The sequence below is a fragment of the Aquarana catesbeiana genome, linkage group LG02 (genome assembly GCF_042186555.1).
Source record: "Aquarana catesbeiana isolate 2022-GZ linkage group LG02, ASM4218655v1, whole genome shotgun sequence".
NCBI lineage: Eukaryota > Metazoa > Chordata > Amphibia > Anura > Ranidae > Aquarana > Aquarana catesbeiana.
In genome coordinates this window covers 135575730-135598381 of record NC_133325.1, presented here as the reverse complement: position 1 = coordinate 135598381, position 22652 = coordinate 135575730, and the positions used below count along the sequence as shown (strand labels likewise).

Genomic DNA, 22652 nt, shown 5'->3' with positions numbered 1-22652 from the left:
TGAGTTGCCAACAGTTTTTCCTGGGAGAATGGTTCCTTCCCCACGAGATCTTCCTGTCAATATGTCAAGGATGAGGGATCCCAGACATAGATCTGGATGCATCCAGGATCAACAAAAAAGATTGACAACTTTGTGTCCAGAACAAAGGATCCGCTAGCATGCGGAACGAATACCTTGCTTTTCCCGTGGAATCGGTTCTCACTGATTTGTGCATTCCCTCCTATTCTGCCTGCATCCACAACTTCTTCACAGGATCAAGCAGGAAGGGAAGTGAGAAATAAAGCCTGCCTTGAGTGCTTTCTAAGGACAGGTCTCAGCCTTATCGGTATTATTTCAAGGACCACTTGCTTTGCATTTTTTGGTCCATAACTTTATTCAGGGGGTAACTCGGCTTAATCTCCAGTTAAGTAACCCGTGGACCCTTGGGACTTAAATTTAGTTTTGTCGGCATTACAAAACAGACTTTTTTTTGACAAGAAAACAATTTTTTCTGGTAACCATATCTGCTGCAAGAATGGTATCAGTATTGGCTGCTCTTTCTTATAAAGAGCCATATTTTTCTTGTTCACAAAGATGAGTTAGTATTGCGTCCTCATCCTAACTTTTTACGATAGGTAGTATCAAGTTTCTATCGAAACCAGGATATTGTTCTATCGTCTTTTTTCCAGAACCCTGTTCTTTAAAAGAAAAATCACTAAATTTTTTTTGATGTGGTGAGAGCAGTAAATGTCTGCTTAAGTCCCCTTTCACACTTATATGACTTGTCTCAAGATTTTGTACTGCAAAATCGCATGACAAGTCATTCTCCATAATTTTCAATGACTACCATTCATATTGGCAAGACTTTAAGTCGTGCTGACTTCAAAGTAGTCCCTGCACTACTTTGGTCCAACTTCCATACGAGTTGATGTCCATAGACCTCAATGTTAAACCCTCAAGTAGCATGCAGATCGTACCTGAATAATATAGACACGATTTCAGTACTACTTGTAAGCACAAGCTGAGGGTCAAAGCATTTGTAAACCCCAACCCTGTATAGTCGTACAAAGTAGTACTAATCCCAAATCGCGGTAAAATTGCACGACTTTGAAGTTGCACAAGTGTGAAAGGGGTCCAATAGATTGCTCAGATTCGGAAAACAGATGTTTTTATTCGTGTTGCCTGAAAGTCCTAAAGGAGGACAGGCAGCATCGAAATCTACTATTCTAAATAGATTCGACTAGTAATCGTTCAAGCTCATGGTTAAAGAGGTGGATTCCACCCTCTCAAATCAAAACGCACTCCTCTAGGGCTGTTAGTGCTTCCTGGGCAGTGCATCACCAAGCCTCCATGGCTCAAATCTGTAAGACTGCAACTTGGTCTTCAGTCTATACATTTACCATATTCTATCAAATAGATGTAAAAGGTCATGAGGATATCGCCTTTGGGCGCAAGGTACTGCAGGCTGCAGTATAAGTCCTCTAGTCTTTTATTGGCCTACTTTTTGTTGTGTCTCCCTCCCTTCAGTTGGCATTGCTATGGGACATCCCACATAGTAACTACTATGGCTCTGTGTCCCGTGATGTATGATCAGAAAATAGGATTACCTGTAAAATCCTTTTCTTTCAAGTACATCACGGGACACAGAGGTCCCTCCCTTCTTTGGTATCCATGTGTATTGCTTTACTACAAAACTGAGATACTCTTAGTAGTTTGAGGGGTTATATAGGGAGTACACTTTTTATCTTAGGGCATGCCAGTGTCCATCACCTGAAGGTGGCCTATAACCCACATAGTAATTACTATGGCTCTGTGTCCCGTGTTGTACTTCAAAGAAAAGGATTTTACAGGTAAGCGGTTTTAAAAATCCTATTATATGGGGGTAAGGCTAGAGGGGTGCTGTTTGGATCGGAGAATACATTGGTCTGCAGTTTTGCATGCTCAGATAAAGGAATGTTTTGAAGATAAGGTCACCATGTGATCACACAGCTTGAACCCTGGGATTAAAGCTTAAGCTAGTAGTGGTCTGGTTTAAAAGCAGAATGTTTTACTGGGGTGAAAACTAATGCAAAAGGCAATGCAAAACAGTCAACATGAGAGATTATTTTGACCTTCCTCAAGCTGGGTTTTGACAGTCACTGGTTACATTTTATACGATAATGGCCCAGAGCTGTGTTTTTAATCAGATTTTGTAGAACATATTGGTGTCTGTTGCGTCCATTTTTTTTTTATCTATTGTAGTTACAGTGCACTGACCTGGCACACTGTAGGCTGCCTGCAGCCACAACTGTTCCTATTACTGCTTGTCAGACCAAAGACATTACAGTGGTCACGGAACAATTTTTTTCTCTAGCAGCAAAGTTTGAGTTTTATGCAAGGAAAGGACACCTAAGCTCTAACAAAGGTATCTCTAGGCCAGCCAAGTCTGCATTGCTGCCTCTCTAGTGTTGTGACTTTTTACTAAACATTATGCTGTTGAGCGGTGCTAGTCCATCTGCTTGACTTACCAAAAAATGCACCTCTTGGAATTTTGGACCACAAATGGGTCTTCCCACGTTGTCATCTTCTGTGTCCTTCAGGAACCTTGGCTTATTAGAGATTACAGAGGTACAGGTACACAAACAGCCACTGATGGCTATTGAAGTTGTTGGAAGAGTGAGGCCTCAAGCATTAATCTTAACATCCGTTTAAGGGCAGCCTAAAATTGTTTTCACAACAGAAAACATTTGTAATAGGCATAAGATGCCAAAATGTTTTTTGTTGCTCAATTACCGTAGTCTGCAGTATATTTTTGGCAGTTTGGAAAATACGAGGTTTTATGAACTATGATTTGCTGAAATGTTTCTGTTCCTGTTTCTAGGCAGAAGAAACCACAAAATCAAAACTTAAGAAGACAGAAAAATTGACCAAAGTAAAGGATGCCAAGAAAGCTTTAAAGAAGAAGTTCAAAGTGAACACGAAAATTGTTTTTGCAGATGATGGAGAGGTGAGTGTATGCTGTAAAGAACAGGCTGTGACTGGTTTTAAAGGATTTATTGCAGGAAAAGCATGGGATGTGGTAACCCTGAGAAACCCGGTGGCAGCAGGACGAGCTCAAATTTATCCCAGCATATAACTACCTGCTAAAATTAGAAAGCAGACATTATTTGTATAGTTGTAGGGCCCCCTAACAACCCTGGCTGAGCCTGCTCAGGGCAAGGGGAAGTTGAGAAGTTCTGATACATTTTCAGGATAGATGGTTCTTGTTCAACCTCACTCTATGCATTTTGCTTTATGCATTTTGTCAAATGGCCTCACCAGGAGAATGTGATAAAGTAATTCTACAAAATGCATAGAGCAAGGATAAGCATGTGATGTTGTGCTGTTTCATGGTATCTGTTTCATAGTTGGAATGATGGAAAAGGGATCCTCGATTAACCGCTTCAGCCCCGAAAGCTTTTACCCCCTTCCAGATCAGAGCACTTTTTACAATTTGGCACTGCGTTTTAACTGACAATTGTGCGGTCGTGCGACGCTGTACCCAAACAAAACTTGTATCCTTTTTTTTCCCACAAATAGAGCTTTCTTTTGGTAGTATTTAATCACATCTGTGGTTTTTATTTTTTGCGCTATAAACAAAAAGCAACAATTAAAAAAATATATATATTTTTACTTTTTTCTATAATATCCCCAAAAATGTTTTTAAAAAAACACATTTCTTCATCAGTTTAGGCCAATATATATTCTAATACATATTTTTGGTAAAAAAAATCACAATATTCGTATATTGATTGGTTTACACAAAAGTTATAGCGTCTACAAACTATGGGAAAGATTTATGGCATTTTTATTTTTTTTTCTTACTAGTAATTTCGGCAAGCTGCGATTTTTAGCGCTACTGCGACATTGTGGCGGACAGATCGGACATTTTTGACACATTTTTGGGACCATTGACATACAATGATCAGTGCTAGAAAAATGCACTGATTAGGGGTTAACACTAGGGGACGATCAAGGGGTTAAATGTATTCCCTAGTTAGTGTTTCTAACTGGGGATAGGACTGACTGGGGGAGGAGACACTTACTAGGAACACACGATATGTCTCCTCTTCCCTGACAGAACAGGGATTTGTGTGTTTACACACACAAATCCCCGTGCTGGCTCTCGTGCCCGCGATCGCGCCTGCCGGCCACGCGCATCGGTTCTCCTGCCATGCCATAGGCGCCTCAGGCTACTTTTAAAGGGAACAACGTACCTATACGTTGTTTTGCGCAGCCGTGCCATTCTACCGGCGTATATATGCGTGAGTCGGTCGGCAAGTGGTTAAATAATTGGTTATTCCTATTTAAACATTTTTTTCCTAATGAGAGACCAGGAGATAATTTTGAAAATGCACATATGGATTAATATGAAGATAGATCTCAAATCATTTTACCTGTATTCACAAGTAAATTCAATTATCGTTAAAGTTATTGCTAGAGAAAAGAATGTTTGCCTGGCTTCATAAGTTTCTCTCATTCCTTGCTTGGTAGGGAAATATTGGAAGCTGACTGACAAAACAATCGTTGAGCTGCTTTTGTTCTGGGCATGTGTCATCTGACAGCACTACACATAGTGTGCCTGTAGTGTCATTTTCTGCCAATTTAGGTGGCAGGGGCTGCTCATATTTTAGGAACATGATTTTGCTGACAACATCAAGATGGAAAGCGAGCGCAGAGGAACACAGTAATCAAGCCTAACATCATCCTCCTCGTGAGGTCTGCCAGAGTGAGGAACGCATTGTGTGACTGTGATAGAGTGTAAGACGGACACAAGATCTGGCATCGAAAATATATGGAATTAGTCACAGCTTTCCGGCACCCTCCTTCGGAAGGATTAACCCTTCTCTGCATTTCAAGCTTCTTTTTTTTCTTGGCACAGTAAACCCCCTGCCGACAAGCTCTATTAGTTCATATAGGCTTCTTTCTGCCAAACTTCCCATTATGATGCCTGTGCATAAGGATATTTATATATCATGTTTTAATCATTGCCGAAACTTTGCCACCCTCATTGTTGTCTGTTCTGATTTTTCATGACTGGAAGCTCAGTGACCTCCCTCCTTTGTGGGCCAGACATAAAGTATAAGTGTATAGGCACCTGAAATGTAGCTGTGATTTCAATTGTAGTGAAATTGGGTCCAATTGATGTGCATGAATCGGTCACTATGCCCATTTAGGAAAAAGTATGGCTTAAGTTCTTAATAACAAAATCCCAGACATTTCCCACGACCAAATTTCCCTCTCAATACTCCCCTTCAGCCTCGCTCCAACCACTCTGTGTTTTGGCACCCTCAGAAATAGCTGACACTTCCGGATATGGAAGAACATTTTCCCCTTCCTTGCAGAATGCAGTGCTCAGCTCTGAACGGTCATTTGCCAGACCCCTGAACACCGTCACGGTGAGGGGAAAAAGTCATAAAGGCATAAGCTCTTACACTAACACAGGAATAAGACTTAGGTCTTTGGCACGTCACTAAGGCTGCCATACAGGTATTATGGGGTAGGGAGTTGCCTTTTTTTTTTCCTAACACTGTTGAGGTGTTAAATCATACTTACTTCAACTCTATGTATAACAGGCATGCAGCACTTTTACCGAATGCACATACACTATTGCCAAAAGTATTGGTACGCCTGCCTTTACACACATACGATCTTTAATGGCATCCCAGTCTTAGTCCGTAGGGTTCAATATTGTGTTGGCCCACCCTTTGCAGCTTCATCTCTTCTGAGAAGGCTGTCCACAAGGTTTAGGAGTGTGTCTATGGAAATGTTTAACCATTCTTCCAAAAGCGCATTAGTGAGGTCAAGCGCTGATGTGGACCAGAATGGCCTGGCTTGCAGTCTCCGCTCTAATTCATCCCAAAGGTGTTCTATTGGGTTGAGGTCAGGACTCTGTGCAGGCCAGTCAAGTTCTTCCACCCCAAACTTGCTCATCCATGACTTTATGGACCTTGCTTTGTGCACTGGTCCAAATCATTTGGTGGAGGTGGGATTATGGTGTGGTGTTCTCTTTCAGGGTTTGGGCTTGGCCCCTTAGTTCCAGTGAAGGGAACTCTTAAGGCATCAGCATACCAAGATATTTTGGACAATTTTATGCTCCCAACTTTGTGGGAACAGTTTGAGGATGTCCCCTTCCTGTTCCAACATGACTGTGCACCAGTGCATAAAGCAAGGTCCATAAAGACATGGATGAGTGAATTTGGGGTGCAGGAACTTGACTGGCCTGCACAGAGTCCTGACCTCAACCTGATAGAACACCTTTGAGATGAATTAGAGCGGAAACTCTGAGCCAGGCCTTGTGGATAGCCTTCCGAGAAGAGTTGAAGCTGTCATAGCTGCAAAGGGTGGGCAAACTCAACATTGAACCCTGCTAGCTAAGACTGGAATACTGGGATGCCATTAAAGTTCATGTGCGTGTAAAGGCAGGTGTCCCAATACTTTTGGTAGTATAGTGTAAACACGACACATAGGGGTTGATTTACTAAAGACAAATAGCCTGTGCACTTTGCAAGTGCAGTTGCTCCAAAGCTTAGTAAATGAGCAGAGGAGCCCTGCTGACTTCCATCATCCAATCATGTGCAAGCAAAAATGCTTTTTTTTTTTTTTTTCTTTGCACGTATTTGGATATGCTTTGCAAAGGGAATCTTTACCTCATTTACCAATCTCTGGAGCAACTGCACTTGCAGAGTGCAATTGCACTTTGCAAAGTGCACAGTCTATTTGCCTTTAGTAAATCAACCCCATAGACTTTGTCTTTTCATCGAGCCACTTTGATGAATGCAGCCCATCACACCTGATATGAATGAGTCCTGAGACAACGTTTAGATTGCAGATCTAAATGTCTTATGTGGTAGAAATTGTAGAAAGGCTTTTGTGTTCATTGGAGTTCTTGTTAATCCTGTGCCTTTTTGTAGTCTTATACTTTTAAAATGTCACAGCTCTCTCTTGAGATTTTCATGAAAGAATGCACATATATGCCTTACCTTGCCCATTTAAATGACAGTTTGATGTCTGCATTTTGCTAGCTTTAATAGCTGTTATATAAATCCATTAAAATTGATTTCTAGTAGTGTTTTTGCTTTGCTAATGTAAGAATGTGCATTTTTTTCCCCAATTTTTTTCTAATTCGTAGAAATCCAAGAGAAAGTATTCATACTTCAACTGTTATTATTTTTGAAAAATGGTTCTAAGTGTTAATATCAAACTATTGTTACATGCCCAGGGCTGTGTGTCTGGAAGCCAGGAGAGATAAAAATGTAATAGAATTGGCCCCAAACCAAAAACATTTTATTGCTCTGTACAAGGCAGATGGGTTCACTAATGCAACGAGGTTTGCAGAAAGGTAATAGCTTTTCCCAGGGGGCGAGTTTGGTATTCTAAGTTTTACTTGACTTCATAAAATTAAAAAAAAAAAAAAAAAAAGTGAAAGCACAGCTGCCAAATTTCTCAATTATTTTATTATACAGAGGGGGGCAAGTAATAGTAGTGTTTACCTAAGCAAAAGCATAGATCTATGCAGCATTCTTTTTGGATACATGCATTGCCAGCCTTCTAGTGCTTTCAGCTGATGATCCCATTTACAAATCCCAGTTTCTGAACACTTAAGACTTTAAGAGAACCAGTCACAGTTGGGATTCTGCATTAAAGATTTAAATCAACTCACTTAAATCTTATATTAACTTCTTTTTTGATCAAGATTATTTAATCTTAAGCATTCATTCAATGAATACCTGTTCCTGACGCAAAAGCACCCTTTCAGATGTTTCCAGTTAACACTCTGTCCTGTCTTTCATTAATGCTCAAACTTAAAGAGAACCTTTCTGTTGGACTTTAATATTATTAATGTAATTTCCAGAATTTTCAATCTTCTATAATCTTCCTAAAGTTAGGAAGCTAAACCCTAGCCTCATGCCTAGTCTTATCTTAAATCATGTACCTTTATTTGTATCCATCTGTACAGAGGGCCCATTTGGTTTTGGTTTAAAATCCAACATTTTCTCTCTCCTGGGTGCTGTCTTGATCTTTTTGTCTCTAAATGTGAATACATATTCAGAAAGTTAAAATTCAACCCCATGCAAATTCCTGAATCATGGTCTCATATGGGAAAACTTCTTTAAAACTTACAATTCACACTACAGTTAGACTAGTTTTGGTTAACTTTCATACAGATTCTACTTGACTATATAGTCATAAGCCTAGTGCTTTTGAAACCACATTTTTAATGGTTGCTTTGCGTTGTCCTGGCCACTTTTTGGGAGACTTAGGAGACTCCAAAACTATCTGCTCTTTAAAAAACAAACAAACTGCATTTTCTACTTAATGGAGCAGTTGAAATAGTTTTGTTACGAAAGGAATGAGTCAGTGCTTGTCATCTGTATCCCTATTTTCTCACCCTCTTCCCACCTTTTATTCTCTCTGTTTTGCATTGGTCTATTAGGGTTACTTTGCATTATAAGCAAGAAAGCTCAGACCTCTACAGTGTATTAATGTGCTTTTACTACACAAAAAATGCTGTACATGCAAACTGCTACAATTGTAGGAAAAACAATACAAGACTGGTAGATGTACATACAACAAACCAAATGATACATACTTCCTAGCAAATAAGCATAAATATGGTTTGTTAGCAGTAGAAATGCGCTTAAAAGTTACTTCACTCAAGTTACAGTGGGTTCACCGTCTCCGTAGGCAACGAGAACCCCAGGCTTATCAAACGCAACACCCTATCCTTTTTGCCTACACTTAAAAAGTCATCAAAAGTTTCTCAATTCATATTTTTTTTAACCAAGAATGATAAAATTTGGTATAGTTAATGTACAATGTAAAATGCGATTATTGATCTTAAAGTGGAAAAACACTGTATCTGAGCACTACAAATCACCGTTATTTAAAGCGGAGTTCCACCCAAAAATGGAACTTCCGATCGCCCCCCGTGTCACATTTGGCACCTTTCAGGGGGGAGCAGATACCTGTCTAATACAAGTATTTTGCTCCCACTTCTGGGCATAGATACCCGAGCCACCCGTGTGTATCTACGCCAGTCCCCCCCCCCCCCCCCACCCCCGCTGTCTTCTGGGATACACATGGGTCCCAGAACACAGCAGGGACCAGTGGGATAGCTCAGCGTGAGTCGCGCATGCGCAGTAGGGAACCAGGAAGTGAAGGCGCAAGGTTTCACTTCCTGATTCCCTTACTGAGGATGGCGGCGGCGGCGGCAGCACGCAACAGCTGAGGGATAGATCGGCTTCGGGTGCCAACATCGCGGGCGCCCTGGACAGGTAAGTGTCCTTATTTTAAAAGTCAGCAGCTGCAGTATTTGTAGCTGCTGACTTTAAAAAAAAAAAAAAAACTACCAGACCTCCGCTTTAATTAATTTTTAATATTCAAAGCAAACTCATCCATCCATCCATTTCTGCATGCTTTATTTTGCAGAGAAATTACTTAAAAAAAACACCCTCTAGTATTTCTGGCCATGGCCATCACGAGTAAGGGCAGATGATTTATGTAGCAGTTACTTCCCAGAATCCATCTGCCCTCAGATCAGGCATGCAGGCAGGAGGGTGTGCTTAGCTGAGAAAACCCCTCCTGAGGACTCCTGGGATGTGTGACATCATTTGCCTAGGTCTGGTAACCTGGAAGTAACTAAAGAAATGTAAAAACCTGTTTAAAACATGTAAATATATTTCCTGTGAAAAAAAAAACATGTAAATATAATATACCTTCCCATACATTTACTAATGCTTGCAGCATAAGGATTAAAAATAGATGACTGAGAGTGTAAATTTCCACTTTAACCACTAAGCCACCGCCCACCGCCATATGACGGCGGGACGAGGCATCTCTTGTTCTGGGCGGACGTCATATGACATGATCGCCCTCCCGAGCCACTAGGGGGCGCGCGCGCGCGCGTGCCCGCTGCGTCGCTCGGGACCCGGTGCGCATGCCCGGCGGCCGCGATGCCCGCTGGGCAACCGCAATTGTCGGGTAACAGAGCAGGACCGTGGATCTGTGCATGTAAACACAGATCCACGTCCTGTCAGAGAGGAGAGGAGACCGATGGTGTGTCCCTTGTACATAGGGACACCGATCGGTCACCTCCCCCAGTCAGTCCCCTCCCCCCACAGTTAGAATCACCTCCTTAGGTCATACATTAACCCCTCGATCGCCCCCTAGTGTTAACCCCTTCCCTGCCAGTCACATTTACACAGTAATCAATGCATTTTTATAGCACGGATCGCTGTATAAATTTGAATGGTCCCAAAAATGTGTCAAAAGTGTCCGATATGTCCGCTGCAATATCGCAGTCACAATAAAAATCGCAGATCGCCGCCATTACTAGTAAAAAATAAATAAATAAAAATGCTATAAATCTATCCCCTATTTTGTAGACGCTATAACTTTTGCGCAAACCAATCAATATATGCTTATCACTATTTTTTTTTTTAACAAAAATATGTAGAAGAATACATATCGGCCTAAACTGAGGAAAAAATTTGTTTAAAAAAAAAAAAAATTGGATATTTATTATAGCAAAAAGTAAAAAATATTGTGTTTTTTCAAAATTGTCCCTCTTCTTTTATTTATAGCGCAATAAATAAAAACCACAGAGGTGATCAAATACCACCAAAAGAAAGCTCCATTTGTGGGGAAAAAATGATAAAAATTTCATTAGGGTGCAGTGTAACATGACCGCGCAATTGTCATTCAAAATGAGACAGCACTGAAAACTGAAAAATGGCCTGGGCAGGAAGGGGGTGAAAGTGCCCTGTATTGAGGTGGTTAAGGTGGTTCTAAAGCCTTAAAGTTTTTCACCTTAAAAAAACCTGTGCTCCATAAATGTTTCCAGCTCCCTCTTAGTTACCTGAGCCTGATCTGATCCAGTGATGTGCATTAGAGCAGCGGCTCTCACTGCTGTTTCCCTCTTTCCTGAGCAGATTGTTAGCAGCGGGAACCATTGGGTCCTTCTGCTGTCAATCAGATGCTGTGCCGAGCTGCCTGCTCTGCATCAGTAGACACAGGCAGGGTGGCTCGGGAGCAAGCACGAACGGGCCATGGAAAGCGGCTTTTGATGGGGGCACTTGCCAAAGAGGAGGAGCCTGGAACCCCAGAAAGGAGTATCGGAGCTGCTATGTGCAGAACCATTGCACAGAGCAGGTAAGTACAACATGTTTAAATTAAAAAAAAAAAAAAAATCTTTAATGTCGCTTTAAATAAACATTCAGTAACTAATAAATATAGCTAATTATCACCTCAGGGTCATGTGGTTTATTTGGAGAATTTTATTCAAAGCATAATTTGAGGGACTATCCACCGCTCAAAGCTGTTCTGTTAGCAGCATTTAATATTCATGCCCTGTGGGTAATATGCATTCTATATTTATTTTATTCTGTGTGCGGAAATGTAAGAACCTGTGTTTTTGCAAACTGAAAAAAATCTTTACTGTGTTTTGTGTGATGCAGGCAATCCAGCAGTGGCCTCAGGTACAGAAAATGGTAAAAGATGCAGAGGAAGAGGAGGATGCAGATAATGGCATCAATTTGGAAAAGGCAAGAAAACGACTGACTGAAGAGGATAAATTTGACAAAGAAGTGTACAGGCAGAAGATTAAGGAAAAACATCGGGTACGTTTCTCTATAATCTTCTTTCCACCTTTTCTTTTTGCAGAACATGGTGTCTGTATTGGAGTTTTGCACATGGTGTAATGAGCAGTCTCTTTTTTTATAAGAGTCTTTCACGAAACACACTGTCCAGCACTGACAGAATCAAGAACACAGTGCAGAATCTAGCAATCAAAGCATACATCGGATATCAGCATATTGTACTCAGGCAAAAAAAATAGATTCTGAGGATTTAACTCCTACTCCTGGCTGAAGTCAAATATTTCACATGCAGCTTTAGGCAAGTCCAAACTCCACAGTAACATTTCAGGTGCTGGCTCGGGCCGAGATGCAAAATAATATTCTCCCTTTATGGAAATAGCTAGCAGAGACAAGTTCTGTTCTGACATGTTTTGTGTTGGGCACAGTGCATACTGTGGCTGCAGCAACATCAGTGTAGGTGGTCCTTGAACTTGGCAAAGACTAATTTGCCACCATAATAAATTCACCAAAACAAGCACACTAAAGTGCACTGACCTTGTGAAGCATATAGAGAACATGTATTACATATTGTTACTATGCAGAGCTGCACCTGACTCTGTGGGCACCAGTTTTAATAAATCTCCCCGTGTGTAGTGTTGGAGTTAACACAGTTACGAGCTTGGCCGGCTATGGCTTTACCCATTGTGGAGGGAGGCTGGGGTGGTGTTTTTACTATGTTTTGGTAACTCGCCTAAGGGGTTAAATCCAGAGCATTGACTGCGTTACTTTTGGTTGCTGGCTGGTGGTGAGAATGGGTGGGGTGGTTTTTTTATGTATTTTTAAATTAATGCTCATCATACCTCTACGGACTCTGCAGCCCTATTGCTTCTGCACAGGCCATTATCCAGGGCACACGCTGACTTTTCAGTCTTTCCTTCTCCTCAGCTGTACTTCCACCACCACAGTCCTTGTTTACTTGGACTCTCTCTGCTTCCTTACAGTAACCAGGTTCCAGCCAGCATTAACCCCCCATTCTCCAGCAGTATCTTGTGAAATCCGAGTGTGGAATATCCTTCACTTACATACCTATTATGGAGGATTATAAGCACAAGGGCAGCAGGCTTTGCAGGCCTTGCCAGCTTACTATCTGCCAACATTGGACTCTGTTCTCATCGCTGGCGCTGTTCTCATCGCTGGCGCTGTTCTCATCGCTGGCGCTGTTCATTCGGAAAAGGAAGGAGCCGTTAAATGACAGCTTTACCAGCTGCTTCCTCCACTCTCCATCCTGACAGATCCAGGACAAAGGGGGTGAAGCACACAGAGGGGGACTGGAGCGGAGCACACCGAGGAGGACAGGAGCATGGAGGAAGACACAGAGAGGGGACTGGAGGAGGATACGGGGACAGTCAGGGGTGATTGGTGCGGCGGTGGTGGGAGTTACAAGCACCGATCCCCCTGTATAGATTTCAATAAAGCAGCTGAAAGCCACAGGAGGAAGAGGAGGAGAAGCGGCTGTCAGCTGCTTTATTGAAATCTATACAGGGAGATCGGTGCTTGTAACCCCCACCGATCACCCCTGACTGCCCAGGTATCGGAGCATTTGCCCGAGTACAAGTACTCGGGCAAATACTTGGTATCGGCACTGATACTAGTATCGGTATCGGTGCATCCCTACTTTTGGGGAAATAATAGCCTAAATTATTAAAAATATAATGGTTAGGAAGAATCCCATTCTGGAGATTCCTGTTTTATAGTATGAAAATATCAGTGGCCCAGAACATGTCTCTCCTCCCCCACTTAAATGTGGCCAAAGGGCCCATTCCATTCCCTTTTGAAGTACTGCTGCTTACAAAAAAATTCCCTAATGTGAACTAGACATGTGCAGAACAAAAGAATTTGTTTCGATTCGTTATTTAAATATTTTGGTTTAGTTAAAAAAATTTCAATTATTTTGGGAATTCGTTTAGTTTCCGTTTATTCGTTTTCCAATTCAATTAGAATTTTACGAATTTGATCGATTTGAAATTCGACCGAATTAGCAAAAATTTGCTTTAAATTTGAATTGACATTCAAATTCGAATGTATTCTATTAGAATTTCAGAAGACGGTTATATTCTTTTTAATTTGTTCTATTTCTATTCTATTCTATTATTTTTTCTATTCTATTATTTTTTATTTTATTCTAATTTATTCTATTCAAACTCATTCTATTAAAAATTTGACTTTTGGAAGATGGTTACATTCATTCTATTTTATTGTATTACATTTTTCTACTATATGCTTTTATTTTCTATTCTATTCCTTTCATTTCTATTCTATTCTTTTCTTTTTGGTTCTATTCTTTTATTTACTTTTCTATTTTGTTCTGTTTTACTCTATTCTTTTCTTGTCTATTCTGTTCTATTCGTTTATTTTCTATTCTGTTCTGTTTTACTCTGTTCTTTTCTATTCTGTTGTAATCCTTTATTTTTTATTTTATTCTATTCTTGTTTTCGAATTCGATCAGAATTTTGGGCGAATTTCGTTTCTTTATTTCGGATTTGTTTACATTCGTCACTATTGTAAATCAGAATTTCAGGTACATCTAAATAATGAAAAATGTGTCCGAATTTCGATTTGGAACAAAACGAACCACACATGTTTAATGTGAAAGAATGGCTTTTGGAAGTAGACTATAGGTGTGGAATGGAAGAAATATTGCATATGGGGGAGGACACTTTGGAGAAATAAACAGCTACATGGGAGAAGTTGTTAACATTTAAGAAATCTGAGAAATATATGGAGTCATTGAACATAGGAATGAAAATAAGAAGATTAATGAATAGGTAGAAATAAGAATATATAGCCAGTGGGTAAATATCCTTGAAAAAGTATTCCTTGAAATTTTCCACATTTTGTCATGTTATACCCAAAAACGTAAACGTATTTTATTGGGATTTTATGTGATAGATCAACACAAAGTGGCACATAATTGTGAAATGGAAGGAAAATGATAAATGGTTCAATTTTTTTTACAAATATCTGAAAAGTGTGGCGTGCGTTTGTATTCAGCCCTCTTTGCTCTGATACTCCTAATTAAAATCTAATGGAACCAATTGCCTTAAGAAGTCACCTAATTATTAAATAGAGTCCGTCTGTGTGTAATTTAATCTCAGTATAAATACAGCTGTTCTGAGAAGTCCTCAGAGGTTTGTTTGAGAACCTTGGTGAACAAACAGGATCATGAAGGCCAATGAACACACCAGACAGGTCAGGGATAATGCTGTGGAGAAGTTTAAAGCAGGGTTAGGTTATAAATAAATATCCCAAGCTTTGAACATCTCACAAAGCACTGATCAATCCATCATACGAAAATGGAATGAGTATGGCACAACGGCAAACCTACCAAGACATGGCCGTCCACCTAAACTGACAGGCCGAGCAAGGAGAGCATTATTCAGAGAAGCAGCAAAGAGGCCCATGGTAACTCTGGAGGAGCTGCAGAGATCCACAGCTCAGGTGTGAGAACTATTAGTCGTGCACTCCACAAATCTGGCCTTTATGGAAGAGTGACAAGAAGAAAGCCATTGCTGAAAGAAAGTCATAAGAAGTCCCGTTTGCATTTTGTGAGGAGCCATGTGGGGGACACAGCAAACGTTGAAGAAGGTGCTCTGGTCAGATGAGACCAAAATTGATCTTTTTGGCCTAAAAGCCAAACACTATGTATGGCGGAAAACTAACACTGCATATCACCCTGAACACACCATTGCCAACGTGAAACATAGTGGTGGCAGCATAATATTGTGGGGATGCTTTTTTTCAGCGAGAACAAGGAAGGTGGTCAGAGTTTGATGGGAAGATGGATGAAGCCAAATACAGGGCAATCTTAGAAGAAGACCTGTTAGAGTCTGCAAAAGACTTGAGACTGGTGCGGAGGTTCAGCAGGACAACGGCCCTAAACATACGGCCAGAGCTACAATGGAATGGTCTAGATCAACGCATATTCATGTGTTAAAATACCCAGTCAAAGTCCAAACCTAAATCTGATTGAGAATCTGTGGCAAGACTTGAAAATTGCTGTTCAGAGACGCTTTTCATCCAATCTGACAGAGCTTGAGCTATTTTGCAAAGAAGATTGGGCAAAAATGTCACTCTAGATGTGCAAAGCTGGTAGAGACATCCCCAAAAAGACTTGCAGCTGTAATTGCAGCGAAAAGTGGTTCTGCAAAAAATTTACTCAGCGGGCTGAATACAAATGCACGCCATACTTTTTATATATTTATAAGTAAAACATTTTGAAAACCATTTATCATTTTCCTTCCACTTCACAATGTTTTGCCACTTTGTCTATCACATAAGATGACAATAATTTACATTTACGTTTTTTGGTTGTAACATGACAAAATGTGGAAAATTTCAAGGGGTATGAATACTTTTTTAAGGCACTGTGTGCATTATATTAACCACTTCAATACAGGGCACATTCACACCTTCCTTCCCAGGCCAATTTTCAGCTTTCAGTGCTGTCACTGTTTAAATGACAATTGCATGGTCATGCTACACTGTACTCAAACTAAATGTTTATCATTTTGTTCCCACAAATAGAGCTTTCTTTTGGTGGTATTTGATCACCTCTGCGGTTTTTTATTTTTTTTGCTAAATGAATAAAAAAAACCCAAAAATTTTGAAAAAAAAAAAGTTTTTCTTTGTTTTTGTTATAAAATTTTGTATGCATGTTTTCTTCACTGATGGGCACTGATAAGGCGGCACCGATGAGGTGGCACCAATGAGATGGCACTGATATGTAGCATTGATGGGCACTGATATGTGGCACTGATGAGCATTGATAGGTGGCACTGGTGGGCACTGATAGGCGACACTGATGGGCACTGAAAGGCTGCATTGATGGGTACTAATGGGTGGCACTGATGGGCGGCACTGATAGGCGGCATTGATGGCACTGATAGGCAGCACTGAATGGAGGCATTGATGGGCACTGATGGCTGGCACTGATAGATTTCACTGATAGGCATCACTGGTGGCACCGGATGGCATTTTTCAGAACAGATTGGCAGCTGCCTAGGCACTGGCATTTCCCTGGTGGTCCAGTGTGGTGGCCATCCCTGGTGGTCCTGGCGGCATCCTGGGGGTCCTGGGTGGGCACCTGAGGGGTAGCTGCGCTGATCAGCACAGACCCCCCCTGTGAGGAGAGCAACCGATCTGCTCTCCTCTACTTGTGTCTGTCAGACGCGAGTGAGGAAAAGCCGATCAGCGGCTCTTCCTGTTCACATCATGATCAGCCGTGATTGGACACGGCTGATCACATGGTAAAGAGTCTCTGTCAGAGACTCTTTACCTAGATCAGAGGTGCGGCGTGTCAGACTGACACTCTGCAACAAAGATCGCCGCAATGCGCCGATACGTCATATGACATCCGGTCAGAATATCGCAACCACTTTGCCGGCATCATTTTGCTATATGGCGGGTGGCAAGTGGTTAAGAAGAGGGCTAAAGAGATATTGAATATTGCATATTAAGATCCAGTGGGGTTGGTTTTTCTTCTTTTTTTTTTTCCAATTTCTTTTTTTTGTTTTAGAAAGGTATAATTCTTTGTTGGCAGGAACTGAAGCTAAATTGATTGAATTAATTGCCATATTGTTTTTATGCTTAACATATTAGACTTAGAGAGGCTGACTTCAATTAAAAAATACATTAAGAATGTATTAAAGTGTGTGTAAGTCCAATATAAATTTAAAATACACTCGTCGGTCACTTTATGAGGTACACTTTGCTAGTACCAGGTTGGACCCTCTTTTGCCTTCTGAACTGCAATAATTTGTTGTGGCATAGATTCATGAAGGTGTTGCAAACATTACTTAGAGATTTTGGTCAATATTGACTTGATAGCATTATGCAGTTGCTGCAGATTTGTTGGTTGCACGTCCATTATGCAAATTTCCTGTTCCATCACATCCCAATGGTGCTCTACTGGTTTGAGATCTGGTGACTGTGGAGGTCATTGGAGTACAGCAAACTCATTATCGTGTTCAAGAAACCAGTTTGAGATGATTTGAGCTTTGTAGGTATAAAGCGATGAACATGGTCAGCAACAATACTCCGGTAGGCTGTGGCATTTAAACGATGCTCAATTGGTACTAAGGGGCCCAAAGTGTGCCAAGAAAATATCCCTCACATCATTATACCACCACCACCAGCCTGAACCATTGATACAAGGCAGGATGGATCCATGGTTTTATGCTGTTTACACCGAATTCTGTCCCTATCATCTGAATGTTGCAGCTGAAATCAAGACTCATCAGACCAGGCAACATTTTTCCAATATTATATTGTCCAATTTTGGTGAGCCTGTGCAAATTGTAGCCTCAGTTTCCTGTTCTTTGCTGACAGGAGTGACACCCTGTGTGGTCTTCTTCTGTTGTAGCCCATCTGCTTTAAGGTTCGAATGCGTTGTGTAACAAGTCATTATTTGAGTTACTGTTGCCTTTCTATCATCTCAAACCAGTCTGCCTATTCTTCTCAGACATCAACGAGGCATTTTTCTCCACACAGCTGACACTCACTGGATATTTTCTCTTTTTCTGACCATTCTCTGTAAAGCCTAGAGATGGTTGTGCGTGTAAATTCCAGTAGATCAGCAGTTTTTGAAATACTTAGACCAGCCCTTCTGGCACCAACAACTATACCACGTTCAAAGTCACTTAAATCCCCTTTCTTCCCCATTCGGATGCCTAAATGCATTGAGTTGCTGCCATGTGATTGGCAATTTCTGTTACCAAGCAATTGAACAGATGTACCCATTAAAGTGGGCAGTGTATATAACAATAAAGAAAGAGTAATAATACAAAAAAAAAAGTCCTACAAACTGAATTTCCAGAAGTCGGCTTCCCCTCGATACTTCTCTTTCCAGGGTCTTCTTTCCATAGGAGAATCTCCTAACTCTCTGCTATGTTCATACTCTACAGTCCAGGAACCAACCAACTTCCCACTTTTGCATGAGAATTCTGGGTTTAATGGTGGCCTCTTTTGAAGCAGCTCGATATGCCCAATTTCACTTCAGACCATTGCAACTTTGCATTCTTGCTGCAAGGGAAAAGAAGGACAAGTCTCTGGGCCATTGCATACAGCAGACCCCCAAAACTAGGTTTGTGGCTTGGTGGGTCACAAGTCCAGCCCTAGATTCAAGGAAATCCTTCCTAACCCCTTGTCTGGAAGGTTCTCATGGTAAAAGCCAGCTTGTCAGGCTTAGGAGGGACACTCCTGCAGGACCTTGTAGATGGATGAAGCTCGTCTCCCAATCAATATTCTGGAACTCGGTTATTTGGTTATGCTTCAGCACTTGAGCTCTCGACTACTAGGTCATTTGGCCAGGATTCAGCCAGACAATACCTCAGCAGTGGCTTACATCAACTGTCAGGGAGGAACCAGAAGTCTCGCAGCTCAGAGATGTCACTCTGATCCTGGTTTGGGAGAAAATTTGCTTTCCTGCTCAACTCAGCAAACTTAGTCATCAACATCTAAGCTCAAGAGAATGGGTTATACACACAAAGGTGTTACAGGAATTCTGTTTCAGGTGAGAGAAGCCAGATGTGAACCTACAGGCTTCAGCAACAAACTGATAAAATTTGTCTTTAGGTCCAGGGATTTTGTAGCTTTGCAGTGGATTCTCAGGATTCTATAGGATGTTAAACCCGTGCCTGTCTTCTAGAATGCCCTCCTCACTTTCTCCACAGGATTGAAAGGGAATTCTGGCGTTCTTTGCACTGGATTGGCCCAGTAGGACATAATACTTGGACTTTGGCAGACTATCTACGGGGTCTCCCAACATTGTCAGGGACTTCTGTCCCAAAGGCTGATTTACTGTTCTGCTTTTTGATGGCGACTTTATTGATCTGCTTGTTGAAGCACAGGCTCTGAAGGATAACAAACAAAACAAAAAATACAGGTATGTCAGGGTCCACTGAATTTGTAAAGAACCCACTCACCACATAAGGTGTTGTCACCGTAACCATAACAGCAAACAAAAGGGGGGGGGGGGGGAATCCCGGTAGAGATCACTGGGAAAACATAGCGGTTACTAATGGTAACAAAGGGTAGTTCTGTAAAATATTTAAACAAATATAAATTTATTGGCAAACGTTAAAAGACAGTGTACTGCAATCAGCTTGGATTGCAGCTTCACAGTATCATCTGGGTAACAACAATACCTCGGAAGGTACTGAATCAAATGACAATAGACAAGGACATACATATAACACAACAATACAAAACTATTTAAAAACAATGGACGTCCGGACGCCTTTTCATAGTGCACATGCAGGATATCATGTGAGATTCACAATTTGAGCCCTGGTATTAAACCAATATGGCTTTAAATAGACATCCAGCCTGTGCATTAACCCAGGAGTATGGGAAGCTTGAGAGGCTCATATCAAAATTGTATACTCTTGAGATTAAGTTGCATCAGTCATTGATGGTGAACAATGCATAGTATGCAAAGTGAGTGAAGAGTCTGCTGTGGTAACGTGCCCAAGCCAAGATAAGCATGTCTAAATAATTGACTCTCTTTATGTACAAGGCTCCTAAATTCCCTCCAACTATTACATACTCTCCTCTTCATATAGAGCTTATGATCGCTAATCTAATGCTATATTGACTCACCACTCCAGTTTGCTTCCAGTGCCATGGCAGATGCCACTCCTTTCTCAGTGTGAATTAACCAGTATTTGTTCAACTATTAACCATTGGTGCATCATCTGTATGATGCTACTCTCCCCTACAGGGGATACATGAGTGGTAGCAGTTTGGGTCACAGGACAATGACTAACCTTCATATTCTGTTCTGAACAAACTATTTCAGCTATTATAGCCAGGGGAAACCTTAGTGATCATAACTAATCTGGCGTGCTCCACTATTGTCCAACTCAGTGTATACCTGTAACGTTCCCATGCAACATTTCATCCATGGCACGGATTATGACTTTCCCACACTTTGCATACTATGAAATAATAAACTTATATTGTTTAAATATTTTCCAGAACTACCCTTTGTCACCATTAGTAACCGCTATGTTTTCCCAGCGATCGCTACTGGGATTTCCTCCCCCTTTTTTGTCTGAAGGATAACAGCCTACTTTAATTGGTTATCCCTATGCTTTTGAAAGCTAGTACATCAACTTCCTGCAAAGTCTGCCGTCTAACCTGGAAAGCTGTCTCCTTGGTTCCCATCACCTCTGTGAGGTGAGTTTCTAAGTCCGTGGTTTAAATTGTAAAGAACTTTTTCTTGTTCTACAAAGAGACATGGCTGTCTTGAGGCCTGAGGCCTCTTTTCTTCCCAGGTTGACTACTTTCTTTCATCTTATCTAGAACCAACTTTCACCTACCTTATGTCCTGCTCCATGACATCCCAAGGACATTTCCCTCCACTGTCTGGATGTGATATGGGCCGTTTAAACCTGATCTCTCAGCTACAATTTCATTTGGAAAGTCTGACTCCGTTTGGCATCCCTGAAGGTCTCTGTAGGGTACAGCTTGCTTCTTGTTTCACCATCTCCAAGTTAAATTGGCCTCTCATCACTCATTAAAAATTGTTTGTTCCTCTGCAGGCTCACATCTCCCTTCTCCCTTCTCCCTTAAGGGCCATACACAGGGGCCGAATATCGGGTGGCATTGACCGGTTCAATAGAAACCGGCTGAAAATCAGCCCATGTGTACTGCAGCTGGTCCGAAAGAAGCCGGCTGAAGGGGCATGACTGAAAAATGTCTGCCGATCGGCATCCAATCAGTGCTCTCAGCCAGTGACAGAGGGTACCGACCAGTGTGTTCTGGCGGGTGTGGTGTGGTCCCCCTGTCAGAACACAATAGCTCAGCAGGAGAGATTGCTGTACTAACATTTCATAGTTAAGCAAGAAAAAAATCAAGGGAAGCCACTCTCCATTTTTAAACCTTATATTATTATTATACAGGATTTATATAGCGCCAACAGTTTGCGCAGCACTTTACAACATGAGGGCAGACAGTACACACAATACAATACAATCAGTACAGGAGGGATCAGAGGGCCCTGCTCATTAGAACTACAATCTAGAAGAGAGGGTCAAGTGGAAACAAAAAGGATAATAGCTGTGGGGGATAAGCTGATGGGAAAAAATGAAAATACAGTTGTTGGGTGTGGGTAGGGTAGGCTTCTCTGAAGAGAAGGGTTTTCAGGGATCGTTTAAAAGCTAATAAAGTAGGAGATAAGCGGACACATTGGGGTAGGGCATTCCATAGGATTGGAGAGGCTTTGGAAAAGTCCTGAAGGCGAGCATGGGAGGAGGTGACGAGGGAGCTAGAGAGCAGGAGGTCTTGAGAGGAACGAAGAGAACGAGTAGGTTGGTATTTAGAGACTAAGCTAGTGATGTAGCTGGGGGTGAAATTGTGGATGGCTTTGTACGTAGTTGTTAGAATTTTGAAATTCTTTGGCCAAGCGGAAGCCAGTGGAGGGATTGACAGAGAGGAGAGAGGAGTGGCAGACACAGAGCGATTGGTAAGGTGGATGAGTCTAGCAGCAGCATTCATGATGGATTGAAGAGGTGATAGACTATGTAGAGGTAAGCCAATGAGAAGGGAGTTGCAGTAGTCGAGGTGAGAGATGACCAGCGAGTAAATTAAGAGCTTTGTTGTGTCATTGGTTAGAAAGGGGCGTATTTTGGAGATGTTGCGGAGGTTGAGGCGGCAGAATTTGGACAGTGATTGGAGGTGTTGCTTGAAGGAGAGTTCAAAGTGTAGGACTACACCTAGAACCTTGGCATGTGGAGATGGGCTTATAGTTGTGCCATCGATTTTGACAGAGAGATCAGGGGAAGGGGCATATGGGGGAGGGAAAATTATAAGTTCGGTTTTGGATAGATTGAGTTTGAGGAAGTGGTGTGACATCCAGACTGATATATCTGATAGTAAATTAGTGATACGTGAGGAGACAGTGGGAGTGAGCTGAGGAGTAGAGAAATAGATTTGGGTGTCTTCAGCGTAGAGGTGGTATTGGAAGCCATGGGAGGCGGTGTAGATTGAAAATAGGAGAGGTCCAAGAACAGAACC

At 41.5% G+C, this 22652-nt stretch overlaps 1 protein-coding gene across 1 annotated transcript in view; it reads left to right on the top strand.

Annotated features, from left to right (window-relative positions):
• Positions 1 to 22652, top strand: part of DDX10 (DEAD-box helicase 10) — a 421792-nt gene that overhangs the window by 224498 nt on the left and 174642 nt on the right. The window contains exons 14-15 of the mRNA XM_073613492.1: positions 2840 to 2965; positions 11457 to 11618. Coding sequence (XP_073469593.1) covers positions 2840 to 2965; positions 11457 to 11618 — 288 coding nt within the window. The remainder of the gene's footprint in view (positions 1 to 2839; positions 2966 to 11456; positions 11619 to 22652) is intronic.